This window comes from Pristiophorus japonicus, chromosome 2 (genome assembly GCF_044704955.1).
Source record: "Pristiophorus japonicus isolate sPriJap1 chromosome 2, sPriJap1.hap1, whole genome shotgun sequence".
In the NCBI taxonomy this organism is placed as follows: Eukaryota; Metazoa; Chordata; class Chondrichthyes; family Pristiophoridae; genus Pristiophorus; species Pristiophorus japonicus.
The window spans coordinates 275454509-275471601 of record NC_091978.1 but is presented as its reverse complement, the minus strand read 5'-3'; the positions used below and the strand labels follow the sequence as shown (position 1 = coordinate 275471601).

Below are 17093 nucleotides of genomic sequence, written 5' to 3'. Positions count from 1 at the left end.
CGCCAGTGCAGCCTTCGGACATCTGAGGAAACGAGTGTTTGAAGACCAGGCCCTCAAATCTACCACCAAGCTCATGGTCTACAGGGCTGTAGTAATACCCGCCCTCCTGTATGGATCTGAGACATGGACGATGTATAGAAGGCACCTCAAGTCACTGGAGATATATCACCAACGATGTCTCCGCAAGATCCTGCAAATCCCCTGGGAGGACAGGCGCACCAACATCAGTGTCCTCGACCAGGCTAACATCCCCAGTATTGAAGCACTGACCACATTCGATCAGCTTCACTGGGCAGGCCACATAGTTCACATGCCAGATATGAGACTCCCTAAGCAAATGCTTTATGCGGAGCTCCTTCATGGTAAACGAGACAAAGGAGGACAGCAGAACCGTTATAAGGCCACCCTCAGGGCCTCCCTGGTAAAGTGCAACATCACCACTGACACCTGGAAGACACTGGCCGAAGACCGCCCGAGGTGGAGAAAGTACATCCGCGAGTCTCAACGCAAAGAGCATGAACAGGTCAAGCGCGGGTAGCGGAAGGACTGCGCGGCAAACCAGCCCCACCGAACCCTTCCCTCGACGAATGTCTGTCCCACCTGTAACAGGATCTGTGGCTCTCGTATCGGACTGTTCTGCCATCAAAGAGCTCACTTTGGGAGTGGAAGCAAGTCTTCCTCGATTCCGAGGGACTGCCTGATGATGATGTCTCAAAACACCCCTCACATGTCCCTCACGTTAACATGTAGGTGACCCGCAATGCCAAGGTCACTGAATTGTAGAGTACAAAAGGAAACAGCCATTGAACGTATTCACTGGTTGCCCGCAATCCTCTGCCCTTGAACCACCCAGCCAGACCTCAGCAACTCGCTGACAATCCGAACGCTGGGCAGGCGTTTGAGTGATTGGCTTACCGAGCTGTCAATCAGAGCATTCTGCGGAGAGCGTTCTCGCGTATCCAGGAAGCGCCTCGAATCAGAGAGACAAAGAGCCGCAGCCCCGACTGTACACAGCGCAGAGTTCCAAGTCCCTGGACATAGACAGGACAGCCCCGACTGTACACAGCGTAGAGCTCCGAGTCCCGGAACATAGACCGGACAGCCCCGACTGTACACAGCGTAGAGCTCCGAGTCCCGGAACATAGACAGGACAGGGGACTGTACACAGCGTAGAGCTCCGAGTCCCGGAACATAGACAGGACAGCCCCGACTGTACACAGCGTAGAGCTCCGAGTCCCGGAACATAGACAGGACAGGGGACTGTACACAGCGTAGAGCTCCGAGTCCCGGAACATAGACAGGACAGCCCCGACTGTACACAGCGCAGAGCTCCGAGTCCCGGAACATAGACCGGACAGCCCCGACTGTATACAGCGCAGAGCTCCGAGTCCCGGAACACAGACAGGACAGCCCCGAGCCGGAGCCGCCAGGTCCCCGAGAGCACCCGGAGCCCGGCCAGTGGAGAGAGCAGCGGCCGGCACGACATTTCAATCATGGCAGACAACCGGGAGCGGCCTGCGGCACCAGGTACTGATCGCGGTGAACAGACGGCCGCGGCCCCGGGATCCAGCCCCTCGGCACAGCCCGCTGGCCCCCGGGGATTGCGGCCGGTGTTTGGGCCAATTGTGATTGTCTGAAGGCCGGCGGGGTCCCCGGTCCCCACTCGTTGAGCCAGGAGCCGCACTTGCTCCAGACGATGGGGCGAGTCTCAGCCGGCATCAGGTTACACGCGGCGTGGGCGTGCTTCATTTTCAGTCCTCGCTTACACATGGTGCAACTTGCCAGAGGAGAGAGCCCCTTTAACAAAAAACAAACCCCACAAGATTAACACCATTCAGTACATAGCAGGTGCCCCATCCACTAGCTTAAACATCCACCCTCCTGCAGCGTATCTGCAATGTGCACCATCTACAGGATACACTGCAGCAACTCGCCAAGGCTTCTTGGTCCTCTCCAACCAGTGACCCCCCAGCATCTAGAAGGACAAGGTGCATGGGAATACTATCACCTTCAAATGGCCCTCCCAAGATAATGGAGCAGACCTGGCGGTGAGGTGAGAGTGACTGCCCTTGACATCAAGTGGCATCAAAGAGCCCAGGTAAAACTGAAGTCACATGAAGGAAAGCAAGCATTTATAATAAACTGCCACACCCAGTCAAACAGCCTTTACTCTCTGCAATCTTTTTATAACTAATAAACAAAAGTGTTCAAAGAAAATGACGAAATAAACATATTATTAATGCCCCCAAAGATTTTTCTGCTGAGTTGCTTGCAGCAGTGGCCATGAGATTAACCTTTAATTTCTGTGGACCCAGGGCAATGCTGGAGGGCTGGCAACCCTACATGCAACAAAAGTAAAGTGCACATGCACAGAGGAGAGCGAGGTACAAAGGGTGAGTGTGCAACAGAAGTGAAGAGGAAAGTGAGGGACTGTATGCACCAGAAGTGAAGGAGTGGAGTGAGTGAAAGCTTGCAACAGAAGAAAAGTAGGAGTGAGAAAGCAACAGAAAAGAATGAGGAAGGGTACGTGCACATCAGAAATGAAGGAGGAGCGAGGGTGAATGCTAGAAGCTTGCAGTTTATTTAATGTGTTGTCTGGTGACGTATTCTTGAAAAATATCTTTACATTTCCTTAAATGCTTTGTGAAGTTACAATTGTGGATGCTTCCTGGTTTTTCTCAGCACTGACCAAATTTGGAGTAACTGTGTGTTGGTGAATTCCAACCCAGGTGCTGCTACATTTTTGTGTAGTCACTGGGTCAGGTGCTGTGGCAGACATTCTGTGGTGTTTCTAACAGTACAGTATTGTATGCCACTTGGGAAAGGGTCAGACAGCAGGCCAACAGGAATTTGTAGGAGCCAAACCATAATGAAAATGGTGCTCTTGGAAAGGGAAGCATCTAATTATTTTACTAATAAAAATCAAAATTATTAGCACTGGAATCACAGCATTGATCAAAGAGAAATTATCTCTTCAAGTATCACAGACATATTTACTCCTCTGGATAATGTCACGTTGTGGGACTGACAACAAATGGATGTGTTTGGTAATCTTGTTCCTGCTTTAGTGTAGAAATACATCAGAGTTTGACCACTTTAGTAATCTAGGTTTGTGTATTTGGCTCAAAAACTGCCCTTTTGTTTAAAAAGACGTTTTCAGCCAATGTAAACCCAATTTTGTAAAATATCTTTCGATCTACTTTATAGATGGAGGCGGATGAAGTACATGATTTTAATCATCTTCGGGACAATGAATTGAAAAGATTTAAGTAGGGGAACAAAGTTAATTTTTTTTTAGAAATGTAGGCCTGAGAATGGGCAAGAAGGGAGATTGGAGGATAATGGGTGTGATCCTGATCAGAATTGAAGTGTTCAGTAATTAGTTCTATAGAATAACTACCCCTTTTATTGTAATAACTTTATTACTAATTAGTGTTAGTTCAGGTACTACTGCATGAGCTGAAGACACAGATCTTTCCCTGGATCTGTTGGAAGTCGAACACTCCTATTTAACATAAGAATGTAAGAAATAGGAACAAGAGGTAGGCCTTTTGGCCCCTCGAGCCTGCTCCGCCATTCAATAAGATCATGGCTGATCTGATCATGGACCCAGCTCCACTTTCCTGCCTGCTCCCCTTAACATTTGACTCCCTTATCATTCAAAAATCTGTCTATCTCCACTTTTAAATATATTAAATGACCCAGCCTCCACAGCTCTCTGGGGTAGAGAATTCTAATGATTCACGACCTGAGAAAAGAAATTCCTCCTCATTTCCATTTTAAATGGGCGACGCCTTATTCTGAAACTATTCCCCCTAGTTCTAGATTCCCCCACGAGGGGAAACATCCTCCCTGCATCTATCCTGTCAAGCCCCCTCGGAATCTTATACGTTTCAATAAGATCACGTCTCATTAAGATCTAAGTTGCAATAGAAGTAGTTTGGTAATATGACCCAGTTCCCTTGGTGCCTAATTTACATCGTTTATTTGGTGGAATACATTCGGCAACATCAGAGCAAATGGGCATCAACAATGTTTTCAACTTTAGTGTAAATTTGCAAAGAAACAAGTTTCTTCTAAGTTAAGTACAACCAACAAAAAATAAACAATTAAAGTCATCCCAAAATACACAACCTTTGCTTCCCCTCTTAAAGAGTAGATGTCACTTTGGTCCAGGTATTGCCTGCGTTTTATTTATAATTTCCTCTCTGAAATGAGATTGCAATTATAATTTTTCTTTACCGTAAAACCTATAAAGCAATTTTTCACAATCCAAACCTTTTGGCATTTGGAACAACCAACCAATCACTTCTTTCCAGGATCCAATTTATGGGTTTATGAGCCACTAGAAAGCCCTAAGAGGAGCATTCTAGTTCGATCATCTTATCCAGTCAATAATACCAGATGCTCAGCACACTTACAGTAGCATAGAAAACAGTGATTTTTTTTCCCCTATGACTTTGATAATTTCCCATCAGTACATAAAAACAATCCCGCAATACATCCAACACAGTTTGTTCTCCAAATGAGTTATTTCTACTACGCTTGGAATATAGTGAAATCTATTCTTATTCTCAAGCGAAGTTACATCCATATTTTGTCAAGTCTCTTCCTAGATCACTATTAGAAGGTATATCTGAAAATCTTTGATTTTATAATTTGAATATAAGACGACAGGCTATTCTATTTAAAGATCTTTCCTAGTCCATAAATAAATAAATATATTAAAATGTTTCATAATTCTCAGTTTCCCCCCAAAATAAAGATATATTCTCAATATTAAATGGTTTACTGAACCACATCGTCAAATCTGGGCATGCAATGAGGGAATACTTTAATTCTCATGCACTCTCAAACACACTGCAGTACAATATGCCCTTTAAAAGCTGGATTGGGATCCGACCAGACTGCAGTTTTGCAGTATTCATGGTCACTTTTCATCAAATATATTTACTGATAGCTGTATTAATATGTATTTTAAAAAAAACGAGAATGAAAGAATAATTAAAAATGAAAGAGAAAGCAGTCCAATGAAACTGAATACTACCAGAAATCGCATGTTGGGGATATTAAAAAAAAAAACTTGAGCAGAGATAGTGTATCTAAAGACCTATTGTTTGTTAATGATGCAATAAGTCCTCTTGTGAAAGTTCTTTTCGTGAGGGGAAAGAGGGGCAAGTCGGAACTTGATGTACAGGTGAGCTTGACGGTACATGTTACATGCTCAGGACTCAAATTTCCTCAACCCCTTCTTCTGGCGCCCTCACCAGAGGTGTGCCGCTTTTGTCCGCCTCCAAGCGCGCCAAAAATATTCCTCACGATTCTGGCAGCTCCCCAGCCTCTCCTTGGTGGTGTCGTAGCGTGGCTTGGGGGCGGAGTCAGGTCCCGGCGCTGAAAACAGTGCCGGGACCTCTGCACATGCGCGCAAGAGTCTGCACACATGTGCAGTAGCTCCTGGCAGGCCAAATCTGTGAGTACGTGCTGCAGGCTGTGTGGGAGGGGCCCTGGCCGAATGGGCTCCCTCAACGACAGCCCGCTGCAGTCCCTAAGATAGGACTTTTATTATTTACTGATTGATTGATTGCTTATTGCTTTGGTCTTGGTGCTTCAGGTGCAGGGTTCCTTTTAATTTTTATTTGTTAATTAATTGCGTATTACTTTTTGTGCTTTGTTTAGTGCTTGGTGCAAATGTACTGCTTTGTTTAGTGCTTGGTGCTTTAAATGTATTTATGCTTCTTTAATATTGTGAAAGAGTTTAGTGCTTTGCAAGGTCCCCTTCCCCCGCCCCCCCCGCTTTAATCTCTGGCTGCCTGCGCTGATTTCTTAAGTCACCGCAAGGTTTTTCTGAACGTACAAGAGTGCCCACTTACGCTGGCCGAAGTTAGTTTGGAGTAACTTTTAGCTGGCTAACTTGCTTAAATGGCCAAAACAGGCATAAGTGGCTGGTAACGCCTCATTTTGAAAAAAAAACGAAACTTTAAAAAAACCTAACTGACTCACTTACACTGCGCAAATTAAATGGCCAGAATTGCAACTAAAAAGATACTCCAGAAAAATCAAGTTGCTCAAAAAACGGAGTTTATTTTAGAAGAATTTAACATTTTATAAAAATCAGCTTACCAAAAATAGTAAGAATTCGCATTATAATTTGGGTTACTCTCAGAATTGTCTTATTTAACTCTATCACATTTGAGGCTTTACTTTAAATTTTAAAAATCCCTATTTTTGGACCTATCGTTATCTGTACTGTAGTGCACAAATTTATGGCTTGTTCTAGTAGATTGTGTTTCTGGGAAGACCAGGCCAAATATAATGTATTTCAATTCTAGTTTATTGTAGACTTTACGTGTAGTGAAAGCTTGTTTCAGTAGGACAAAGAACCCTGCTATTTATAATGATTGCTGTAGTATCTGAAAGTTCACTCTTGTTAATTCAGTCAATGATGCTAAAAAAAAATCCTGTTGTTTGAATTAAACAATTTAACTAAAACAGCTTGCGATGTTTTTCACAATTTCAATTCCAATTAACTTAATTCGAAGTTAGCAACTTCAAATTAAGAGTAGACTTTAAAGATATTTTTGTTGTGCCAGAAAGATACAAGTTTTAGACTATTGTACCGCAGGGATCAGTGCTGAGACCCCAACTATTTACAATCTATATTAACGACTTGGAAGAAGGGACTGAGTGTAACGTAGCCAAGTTTGCTGACGATACAAAGATGGGAAGAAAAGCAATGTGTGAGGAGGACACAAACAAATCTGCAAAAGAACATAAACAGGCTAAGTGAATGGGCAAAAATTTGGAAGATGGAGTATAATGTTGGAAAGTGTGAGGTCATGCACTTTGGCAGAAAAAAAATCAAAGAGCAAGTTATTATTTAAATGGAGAAAGATTGCAAAATGCCACAGTACAGCGGGACCTGGGGGTACTTGTGCATCAAACGCAAAAGGATAGTGTTGTGTATGGAGAAAGAGTCAGACTGAACACACTGAGCTCAAAGTAAAGTGTGACCATAGTCTTTTATTGCAGGTCTCCAGAGTGCCTCTCCAACCTGTGAAGCTGCCTTAAATAACTGTGCTCCCAAGAGATTATGGGATCCCTTGAGACTCCGGGGAATGAGTCCCTCTGGTGGCTGTACAGAGTATATATAAGTCCACATATATAACAACATTTCCCCCCCCCCCCCCCCAAAGTCAATAGTGTAACTATTTACAATGTGAGTCGATCTGGGGCCCTTCTTGCCCTGGTTGATCGTCTCGGTGTGAAAGCTGGTGTTGTTGAATCATTTGTTGGGCCCTCGCTGGGCTGCCTGATGTGTTGGGCCCTGCAGGGCTGCTGTGGATGATAGGTCCTGCTTCGTGGTCAACCGTGGTGTCGGTTGCCACTGGTGTGTGTGTTGGGGGATCAAAAAAGGTAGGGTCCAAGGTAGGTTGCTCAGGGTAGTCCGTGAATCTGAGTTTGATTTGGTCCAAGTGTTTCCGGTGAATGAGTCCATTTGAAAGTTTGACCCGAAACACCCTTCTCCCCTCTATGGCCACGACAGTGCCGGGAAGCCACTTGTGACCTTGTCCATAATTTAATACAAATACAGGATCATTGACTTCAATCTCGCGTGACACATTTGCGCTATCATGGTATGCACTTTGTTGAAGCCACCTGCTCTCTACCTGTTCATGTAGATCAGTGTGAACTGACGAGAGCCTTGTCTTAAGTGCTCTTTTCATGAACTGTTCAGCAGGTGGGATTCCAGTGAGTGAGTGTGGTCTCGAGTGGTAGCTAAGCAGGACTCGGGATAGGCGAGTCTGCAGTGAGCCTTCAATTACCCTCTTCAAGCTTGCTTGATAGTTTGCACTGCTCGCTCTGCCTGACTGTTGGGCGCTGGTTTAAACGGGGCAGATGTGACATGTTTGATCCCGTTAAGGGTCATGAATTCTTTCAACTCAGCACTGGTAAAACATGGCCCGTTGTCACTCACCAGGACATCGGGTAAGCCGTGTGTGGCAAACAACCACGGGTCTACAACCACAAGGAACATTTTACCTAATAACGGGCCTGCATAGTCAACGTGTACCCTAGACCACGGTTTGGAGGGCCAAGACCACAAACTTAGCGGCGCCTCCCTTAACTGCGAGCATGTATTACATCTGTGAACGCAGGACTCTTAAGTCCGCATCGATACCGGGCCACCACACGTGGGATCTGGCTATCGCTTTCATCATTACGATGCCTGGTGGGTACTGTGGAGGTCATTGATGAAGGTGTCTCTGCCCTTCTTGGGGACCACTACTCGAATACCCCACAGAAGGCAGTCTGTCTGTATAGACATTTCATCTTTGCGCCGCTGGAACAGCTTTATTTCTTCCTATATTTCCACTGGGACACTGAGCCAGCTCCTGTGAAGCACACAGCTTTTGACTAGAGGTAATAAGGGGTCCTGGCTTGTCCAGGTTTTGATCTGCCGGCAGTGACTGGTGATTGCTCACTCTCAAAAACTTCCATAAGCATGGCTAGATCTGTGGGCTGCGCCATATCCACCCCTGTGGTGGGCAATGGCAGCATACTGAAAGCATCGGTGCAGTTTTCTGTGCCTGGCCTGTGGCACATGGCGTAGTTGTATGCGGACAACGTGAGCGCCCATCTCTGGATGCAGGCAGATGCGTTGGTATTTATCCCTTTACTCTCTGAAAACAGGGATATAAATGGTCAGTTTCCAATTTGAATTTTAGCCCAAACACGTATTGATGCACTTTCTTTATCCCATAGACACATGCTAACGCTTCTTTTTCAATCATTCTGTATGCTCTCTCGGCCTTAAACAGACTCCTGGATGCATAAGCAACCGGTTGCAGTTTCCCGAAATCATTAGCTTGTTGCAATACACACCCAACGCCAAATGATGACGCATCACATGCTAATACCAAACGCTTACATGGATCATACAACACAAGCAATTTGTTTGAGCATAACAATTTTCTCGCTTTTACAAAGGCATTTTCTTGGCTTTTGCCCCAAACCCATTCGCCCCCTTTTCATAGTAAGACATGTAGTGGTTCTAGCAGGGTGCTGAGACCCAGTAAGAAGTTGCCAAAGTAGTTCGAGTCCCAGAAATGACCGCAGTTCCGTCACGTTCTGTGGCCTCGGTGCATTCTCGATTGCTTCTGTCTTCGCGTTGGTGGGCCTGATGCCGTCCGCCGCAATCCTCCTTCCCAGGAACTCCACTTCAAGCGCCAGGAAGACGCATTTCGAGCATTTTAACCTGAGCCCCATGCAGTTAAGTCGACTAAGAACCTCCTCCAGGTTCTGCAGGTGCTCGACTGTGTTCCGACCTGTGACCAAGATGTTGTCCTGGAAGACCACAGTGTGCGGGACCGACTTCAGTAAACTTTCCATGTTTCTCTGGAATATCGCCGCCGCTGATCGGATTCCAAACGGGCATCTGTTGTAAACAAAAAGACCTTTATGCGTGTTGATGCAGGTAAGGGCCTTCAATGATTCCTCCAGTTTCTGCGTCATGTAGGCTGAAGTCAGATCCAGCTTCGTGAACGTCTTTCCTCCCGCCAGCGTAACAAAGAGGTCGTCGGCTTTTGGTAGTGGGTATTGGTCCTGCAGGGAGAAACGATTGATAGTTACTTTGTAATTGCTACAGATTCTGATGGTGCCCTCTCCCTTGAGAACTGGGACAACAGGACTGGCCCGCTCGCTGAACTTGATCGGTGAAATGATGCCCTCTTGTTGCAGCCGGTTTAGCACGATCTCTACCCTTTCTCTCATCATGTACGTTACTGCTCTTGCCTTGTGATGGATGGGTCGTGTTCCCGGAATTAGGTGGATCTGCACTTTTGCTCCTTGGAATTTCTCGATGCCTGGTTTGAACTACGAAGGAAATTTGTTTAAGACCTGGGCACGAAGTGTCGTCATGGGGCGATAGTGCTTGGACATCATCCCAGTTCCAGCGTATCTTACCCAGCCAGCTCCTGCCAAGCAGCGTGGGACCATCGCCCGGTACCACCCAGAGTGGTAGCTTATGCACCGCTCCATCGTAGGAGACCTTTACGGTAGCACTGCCGATTACAGGAATCAGTTCTTTCGTGTAAGTTCTTAGTCTCGTGCGAACTGGAGTTAAGACTGGCCTTGGGACCTTGTTGCACCTCAACCTTTCGAAAGACTTTTTGCCCATGATGGACTGGCTAGCGCCCATGTCCAGCTCCATTGATACCATGAGTCCATTTAGTTCAACATTCAGAATTATCGGGGGACAATCGTGGTGAATGTGTGTACCCCATGTACCTCTGCCTCCTCTATCTGAGGCTCTGGTTCATAGTGATCCTCCGTGGATCTTCCTCCTCTGCAGCGTGGTGGTTTGCAGGTTTAATAGGCTTAGCAGCTCGCTTGCACACTCGTTGGAGGTGTCCCATTGTTCCACAGCCCTTGCAAACGTATCCTTTGAATCGGCATGAATGGAAACTATAATCACACCTGCAGCGCCAACAAGGTGTTAATGGCCTTGTATTCGTCACCCTTGATGATGGACTCTCAGACATCTGCGGACGTGTAGCTGTACGTATGTGTGACCTGCCCTGTACGTTATGATTCGAAAACATCATTTTGTTCACAGTACTTGTTGCAGCAATTGTATGCTGAGAGATTTGCTTAGTATTGCCACTGGTGGCAATGAACGCCTGGGCTATCGCTATGGCCTTACTCAAGGTTGGCGTCTCTACAGTCAAAAGCTTGCGAAGTATGGTTTCGTGGCCAATGCCAAGTACGAAAAAGTCTCTGAGCACGTGCTCCAAGTGTCCTTCAAATTCGCAATGTCCTGTGAGGCATCTCAGCTCGGCGACATAACTCGCCACTTTCTGGCCTTCAGACCTTTTGTAGGTGTAGAATCGGTACCTTGCCATCAGAATGCTTTCCTTCGGGTTCAAATGCTCTCAGACCAGTGTGCACAAATCGTCGTACGATTTCTCCGTGGGTTTCGCTGGAGTGAGCAGATTCTTCATGAGGCCATACGTTGGTGCCCCACAGATGGTGAGGAGGATCACTCTACGTTTGGCAGCGCTCTCTTCCCCATCTAGCTCGTTGGCCACAAAGTATTCGTCGAGTCGCTCCACAAAAGTTTCCCAATCGTCTCCCTCCGAAAATTTCTCCAGGATACCCACTGTTCTCTGCATCTTTGGGTTCGCTATTTGTATTTCGTCGCCAGTTGTTGTGTATGGAGAAAGAGTCAGGCTGTACACTGTGAGCTCAAAGTAAAATGTGACCTTAGTCTTTTATTGTAGGTCTCCAGAGTGCCTCTCCAACCTGTGAAGCCTTCTTAAATAACTGTGCTCCCAAGGGATTATGGGATCCCTTGGGACTCCGGGGAATGACCCCTATGGTGGCTGTATAGAGTAAATACAAGTCCACATATATAACAGATAGTATGCAGGTACAGCAAATGATCAGGAAGGCCAATGGTATCTTGGCCTTTATTGCAAAGGGGATGGAGTATAAAAGCAGGCAAGTCTCGCTGCAGCTATATAAGGTATTGGTGAGGCCACACTTGGAATACTGTGTACAGTTTTGGTTTCCACATTTACAAAAGGATATACTTGCTTTGAAGGCAGTTCGGAGAAGGTTCACTGTTGATTCTGGGGATGAGGCGGTTGACTTCTGAGGAAAGGTGGAGTAGGTTGGGCCTCTACTCATTGGAATTTAGAAGAATGAGAGGTGATCTTATTGAAACGTATAAGATTATGAGGGGGCTTGACAAGGTGGATGCAGAGAGGATGTTTCCACTGATGGGGGAGACTAGAACTAGAGGGCATGATCTTAGAATAAGGGGCCGCCCATTTAAAACAGAGATGAAGAGGAATTTCTTCTCACAGTGGGTTATAAATCTGTGGAATTCGCTGCCGCAGAGAGCTGTGGAAGCTGGGACATTGAATAAATTTAAGACAGAAATAGACAGTTTCTTAAACGATATGGGGATAAGGGGTTATGGGGAGTGGGTGGGGAAGTGGAGCTGAATTCATGATCAGATCAGCCATGATCTTATTGAATGGCGAAGCGGGCTCGAGGGGCCGTATGGCCTACTCCTTTTCCTATTTCTTATGTTCACTTGGTACTTTATTAATGCTGTTAAGGTGTAGCTCGGATAAGATATAAACGTAATCTGAATTATTTGGTACAGTGCTGTGACAAAGTGCAAAAACCAGATCACAGATCACATTACTTTCGGCATCTCTCCCAAATACCGCCCAAATGATCGCTCGCCTGAAAAAAAAGCTGCACTCACCTGACAACCCAGCGGTATGGACGCCATTTTGTAATTTGGAGGACTTTTCATAAAAGGCTGCCACAAGTTCATGGGAGTTTTGAATTAATTTGTGAATGCTTTTAAGGTGGTTTAACTTCTTAATAACCATCTAATCATATTGTGGTCAATTTAAATTTTTTATTGAGTTTTTGGAGGGCAACTTATTAATTCTGAATACATATAAGATAGTAATAGTAATGGGGCCTGTCATTTCTCAGCCAGTATTGATGACTACTCACATGCTGCAGACTAGAGATGGGAAAAGGTATATTGAAGAGCAATATGTGCCCAAAGAGGTGACAGACTGCTAAGGAGAACTTGCACCCGACGCACTTACAAGGATAAGCGGTCATACCTGAACTTGTCCGAGAACACATACCTTAGGAGGCTGCACTTCCGAAAGGAGGTCATCAGTGAGATATGCCAGCTAATTAAGGGAGATGGTGCTGGTAGGCTGCATATCCGGACCGCATTGCCCGTTGAGGTTAAGGTTACTGCGGCACTTCTACGAATCGGGCTCCTTTCAGGCCTCAGCTGGCGACATTTGCGGTATCTCTCAGCACGCCACACATTGCTGCATTCGACAGGTAACTGAAGCTCTTTACGCATGCAGGATGGACTTTAGAAGCTTCCCTATGACCAGGGAGGCACTGACTGAGAGGGCTTTGGGTTTCTCGGGAATAGCAAACTTCCCCAAGGTGCAGGGAGCAATAGACTGTACGCACATCGCCATGCAAGCACCTTTACAGGATGCAGAGGTGTTTCGGAACCGAAAGGGATTCCACTCCTTGATTGTGCAACTTGTTGTTGAGCACAAGCAAATAATAATGGCAGTAAATGCAACATTTCCAGGGAGCATCCATGATGTACACATCTTGCGTGAGAGCACTGTCTCTGACCTGTTTAACAAACAGCCACAAGGTCACTGGTGGATGCTGGGGGATAAAGGATATGGCCTTGCCAGCTGGCTGATGACTCTTTTCTCCCCCTCACTGCGAAAGCCCCAGACAGAAGCCGAGAAGCGATACAACGAAAACCACATAGCCACACCAAGCAATATCATCGAAAAGACAATTGGAGTGCTTAAGCAGCGCTTCAGATGCCTGGACCACTCGGGAGGCGAATTACAATGCCACCCTGAGCAGGTCGCTCAATTCATTGTGGTGTGCTGCATGTTGCATACCTTAGCTATCAGGAGGAGACAAGAAATGCTAGATGGGACTGCCGGTCCACCTCAGGAGAGAGGGGAGGAGGAGGTGAACGAGGACCTCGGGGAGGACAATCAGGCTGCCGTTGAAACCATGCCCCCACCCCACCCGAGACCGCAGGAAAGGGCCCGTGGTGGTTACACAGCTGAAAGAGTTGCGTCAGCAGCTCATAAATGAACGCTTTGCTTGAAGTAACGTTGGTGGTAGTTACACAGCTGCAAGACTGTTGTGTCTAGCTCATAAATGAACGCTTTGCGTAAATTTGGTGATGGTTACAGTTACAGTTGATTTACGTTACCTTTTAATCTTTGCCTTTCCTGGCCTTGCCTCTCCAGTGTTTGCAAACTTTGTATATGCTTAACGTTTCTGCTATTTGAAGACAATGCACAACAATGTTAAGTTAAATAAAAAAATGTTAATGTTATTACTATTTTTTTAACAAACACAACATCAAGTTAAAACCCATGTACCCCCCCTCCCCTACTCCAACAGTGAAACATATATAAATAACAACAAATTTTATTAACACACATGTACCCCCCCCCAGTGAAAATGTTTTAAATGAACAACCTAAATAAGAAGAGCAGCAATGACAACATACTTTAAAAAACAATTATAAATATAACAACCACCCAACATTCAACAAATTTTTTTAACAAAAACAAGGAGGACAATTATAACAATCCACACCTTCCCTACTTGCGACCATGCTTCTCCTTTTCTTCCCCATCCCCCCCCCCCCCCCCCCACCTGCCCCCGGGTCTTTACCCCATCTCTTCCCCTCCCCCTACCAACTCCAAGCCACTTTGCAACAGGGCACCTCGAGCACTGCTTTGGTGGTGGTGGGAGGGGGGGGGGGCGTGGTGACGGCAGATCCATTGATTGGGCTGTAGATGGAGAAATGCCCTCCGGGTCCGAAGCAAGAGCTTCCTCCTGACTCGCATGTGTCCTTAACAATGGCGGGACGGCACCTTTGGGTGCAGGGCCGTATTCCGGGACCACTGGCTACCCTCTAGCATCCGTGGTATCAGCTATTCTTTCCAGCGCCACTGTTATCTGTGTCATCTTATCGGAGATGATTGCGGACAGAGTGGCAACCTGGCCAGATAATCCGCCCATTGCTTGGAGGAGCTCTCAACCTATGTCGACGTTCAACCTGGACAAATTTGTCATGTCCACACTAAGATCCGCTGGTCTCGGAGCAGTCCGACCTCGCCGAACCAACCTCCGCGGGGTCGGCGCAGGCAATGGAAACACTCTGGGTGCCCGACTGTAAAGTGCTTGGCCCCGCTACCTCCTCGGTCGACGAGGACGTGGCCGCAGGGACACAAGATAATTGGGCTGCAGGCTTCATCTCCACGTTCTCTATCCTCTGTGCAAAGGAGGACCTGCAGGAGTACAGGAGAGGCTCTTGCCTCCTCGCCTCCGGAGTCAACAGGTGCAACTTGAACTTGAACCTGGGAATCCTGTGAAGGATAATGCCGAGCAGGACGAACCTGGGGTGACTGGGGAACCTGGAAGGCCTGTTGACCTAGAAAACATAAATGAGGTTAGTAGAAGAGAAGGGAATGCCAGGGTCACCTGAGAATGCTTATGCTATGCAGGCATATACACGAGGAGCAACACTGTTGCTATTAATACTGACAGACCTCAAATATATAATTAACATCGTGATAGTACAGAATCTGCATTGCATTACAATGATATTTCATGATCCCATCATTAATTACATAACATTACATCAATCATATATTATACTGAAATGGCAAATGGTTTATATATTACTCACGTGGCACTATAACTGGTTCAGCACCACCACAGGTGGCCGACCTGTTGTGCACCCCCATCAAGGCCAACGCCCTCTCCTCAAGGTCTGTTAAAGGGGAATGATCTCCCAGTCCCCCTCCAGTGCACCTCTGCTCGGCACGATTCTTGGACCGTTTCTTCTGTAAAGGTGTCAAGGGCATGGCATAACATCATTGCGTAGAAATTATTACAGGTATGACAAATATCAGATTACTGACATTATTATTTATTACGATTACACAACACAACGCACACAGACAATCCCCAATTAGTCATCCCATGCTAATCATCGTCAATGTTAATGTTTTATGCTAATATAAGTTCGACCTCCTGAATCCGGCAACCTTGCGACCGAGGCCGAGCCGGTTTTCGTGCTTTTCCGGACTTCGGAACGTCTTTCTGACGTCACGAATCTGGAAACACAAGAGCCCAGGTTCGGGTGTTTCTGGATTTCAGAACGTTTTGTGAGGCGGGGCGGGGGTGGGGGGGGTGGTGGTGCTCGCCGAGGAGCTGTTCGGGTCACCGGCTCCATCGATGAGGTCCTCAGGCAGGGCAAAGCCGCCGAGGACCTGATTGGGTGGGCCCCGCCGCCGTGGAAAAGTTCCTTGTCTGGCCCAATGTAGGTGGGGTCGGGCAGCTGATGTAAAGGGGTCGGAGGGGTCCGGGGCGAGATCGGGGCAGACGAAGTCGGGCCAGGGCGAAGTCGGTTCGCCGAGGTGGGGGGAGTCTGGATATCGGAACATTTTCCGGCTTCCGAACAACCCCGCCACAGATCAGCCCGGTGTACGGATTCCGGAACATTCTTGATTCCGGAATTCTGGATTTTGGAGGTCGAATCTGTATGCTAATACGCTTTGTATGCTATTAAATGCATGGTTATATCTACCGTGATAACTTGAATATGTTATATATGCAAACTACAGATATACTCTCTGTGTAGTCACTGTACAGCTGCATAAGTTGGAGACTTAGTACACCAGGTAAACATCAATAAGGTTTCCACTGTGTATATACATGCTGGCACCACTAAAGGGTGCAACTGGTGGAGACCGGGGTTTCCTGTCACGGTGGCCGGGGCTGTATAAAAGGGGAGCCACCATGCTGCTGCCTCACTCTCGAGTTACAAATAAAGGACCAAAGCCACTATAGTTTGACTACAACACATTGCCTCGTGGAGTCATTCATAGGTACATTACAGACATAATAGATAAGATTGAGATTAGGATTTAAACGCATGACACCAAGATTACCAGCCTAACTACAATCCTGCAGATCTACATTTACAATAAGCATTGCATCATTACAACTTATTAAATAAATAAATGCAATACTTACTCTGCTGGAATCAACGAGGTCGTTCCAGCGCACGCGGCACTGGTTCGGCTCTTTTACGTCGTGCGTGGACGACGACACTACCCCCACAATTTCAGCCCATATTCGCTGGTACACCTGGGGAGGAGGTTTCCCACCATCACCCCGGGTCAATTGGGCCCATCTATTCTCCAACTCGGAGACCAGGGCAGCATTGGCCTCCTCGGTGAAGTGCTTTGCACGCCGCCGTCCTCCAATCTCCTCTTCCAATTGGGCCACATCTTTCCATCCATTCATAACTTCTTCAGCTTCCTCAACTAATTCAATATTCAAATTGAAAACTCTGGGAATAATTCAATAAATCAATAATTCCACCTCCAATCAATACAAGCTTCCACCTCGCTCTCTCTTGCTCTCTCTTGCTCTCTCTTGCTCTCTCTCGCTCTCTTCCTCCTCTTCCCCCCCCCCCA

The 17093-nt window shown here is 46.6% G+C and overlaps 1 protein-coding gene across 1 annotated transcript in view; it reads left to right on the top strand.

The window, feature by feature from the left end:
- Positions 1 to 991: 991 nt before the first annotated feature.
- LOC139246397 (caspase-6-like) overlaps positions 992 to 17093 on the top strand; it is a 54097-nt gene continuing 37995 nt past the window's right edge. The window contains exon 1 of the mRNA XM_070871409.1: positions 992 to 1527. Coding sequence (XP_070727510.1) covers positions 1494 to 1527 — 34 coding nt within the window. The 5' untranslated portion in view covers positions 992 to 1493. The remainder of the gene's footprint in view (positions 1528 to 17093) is intronic.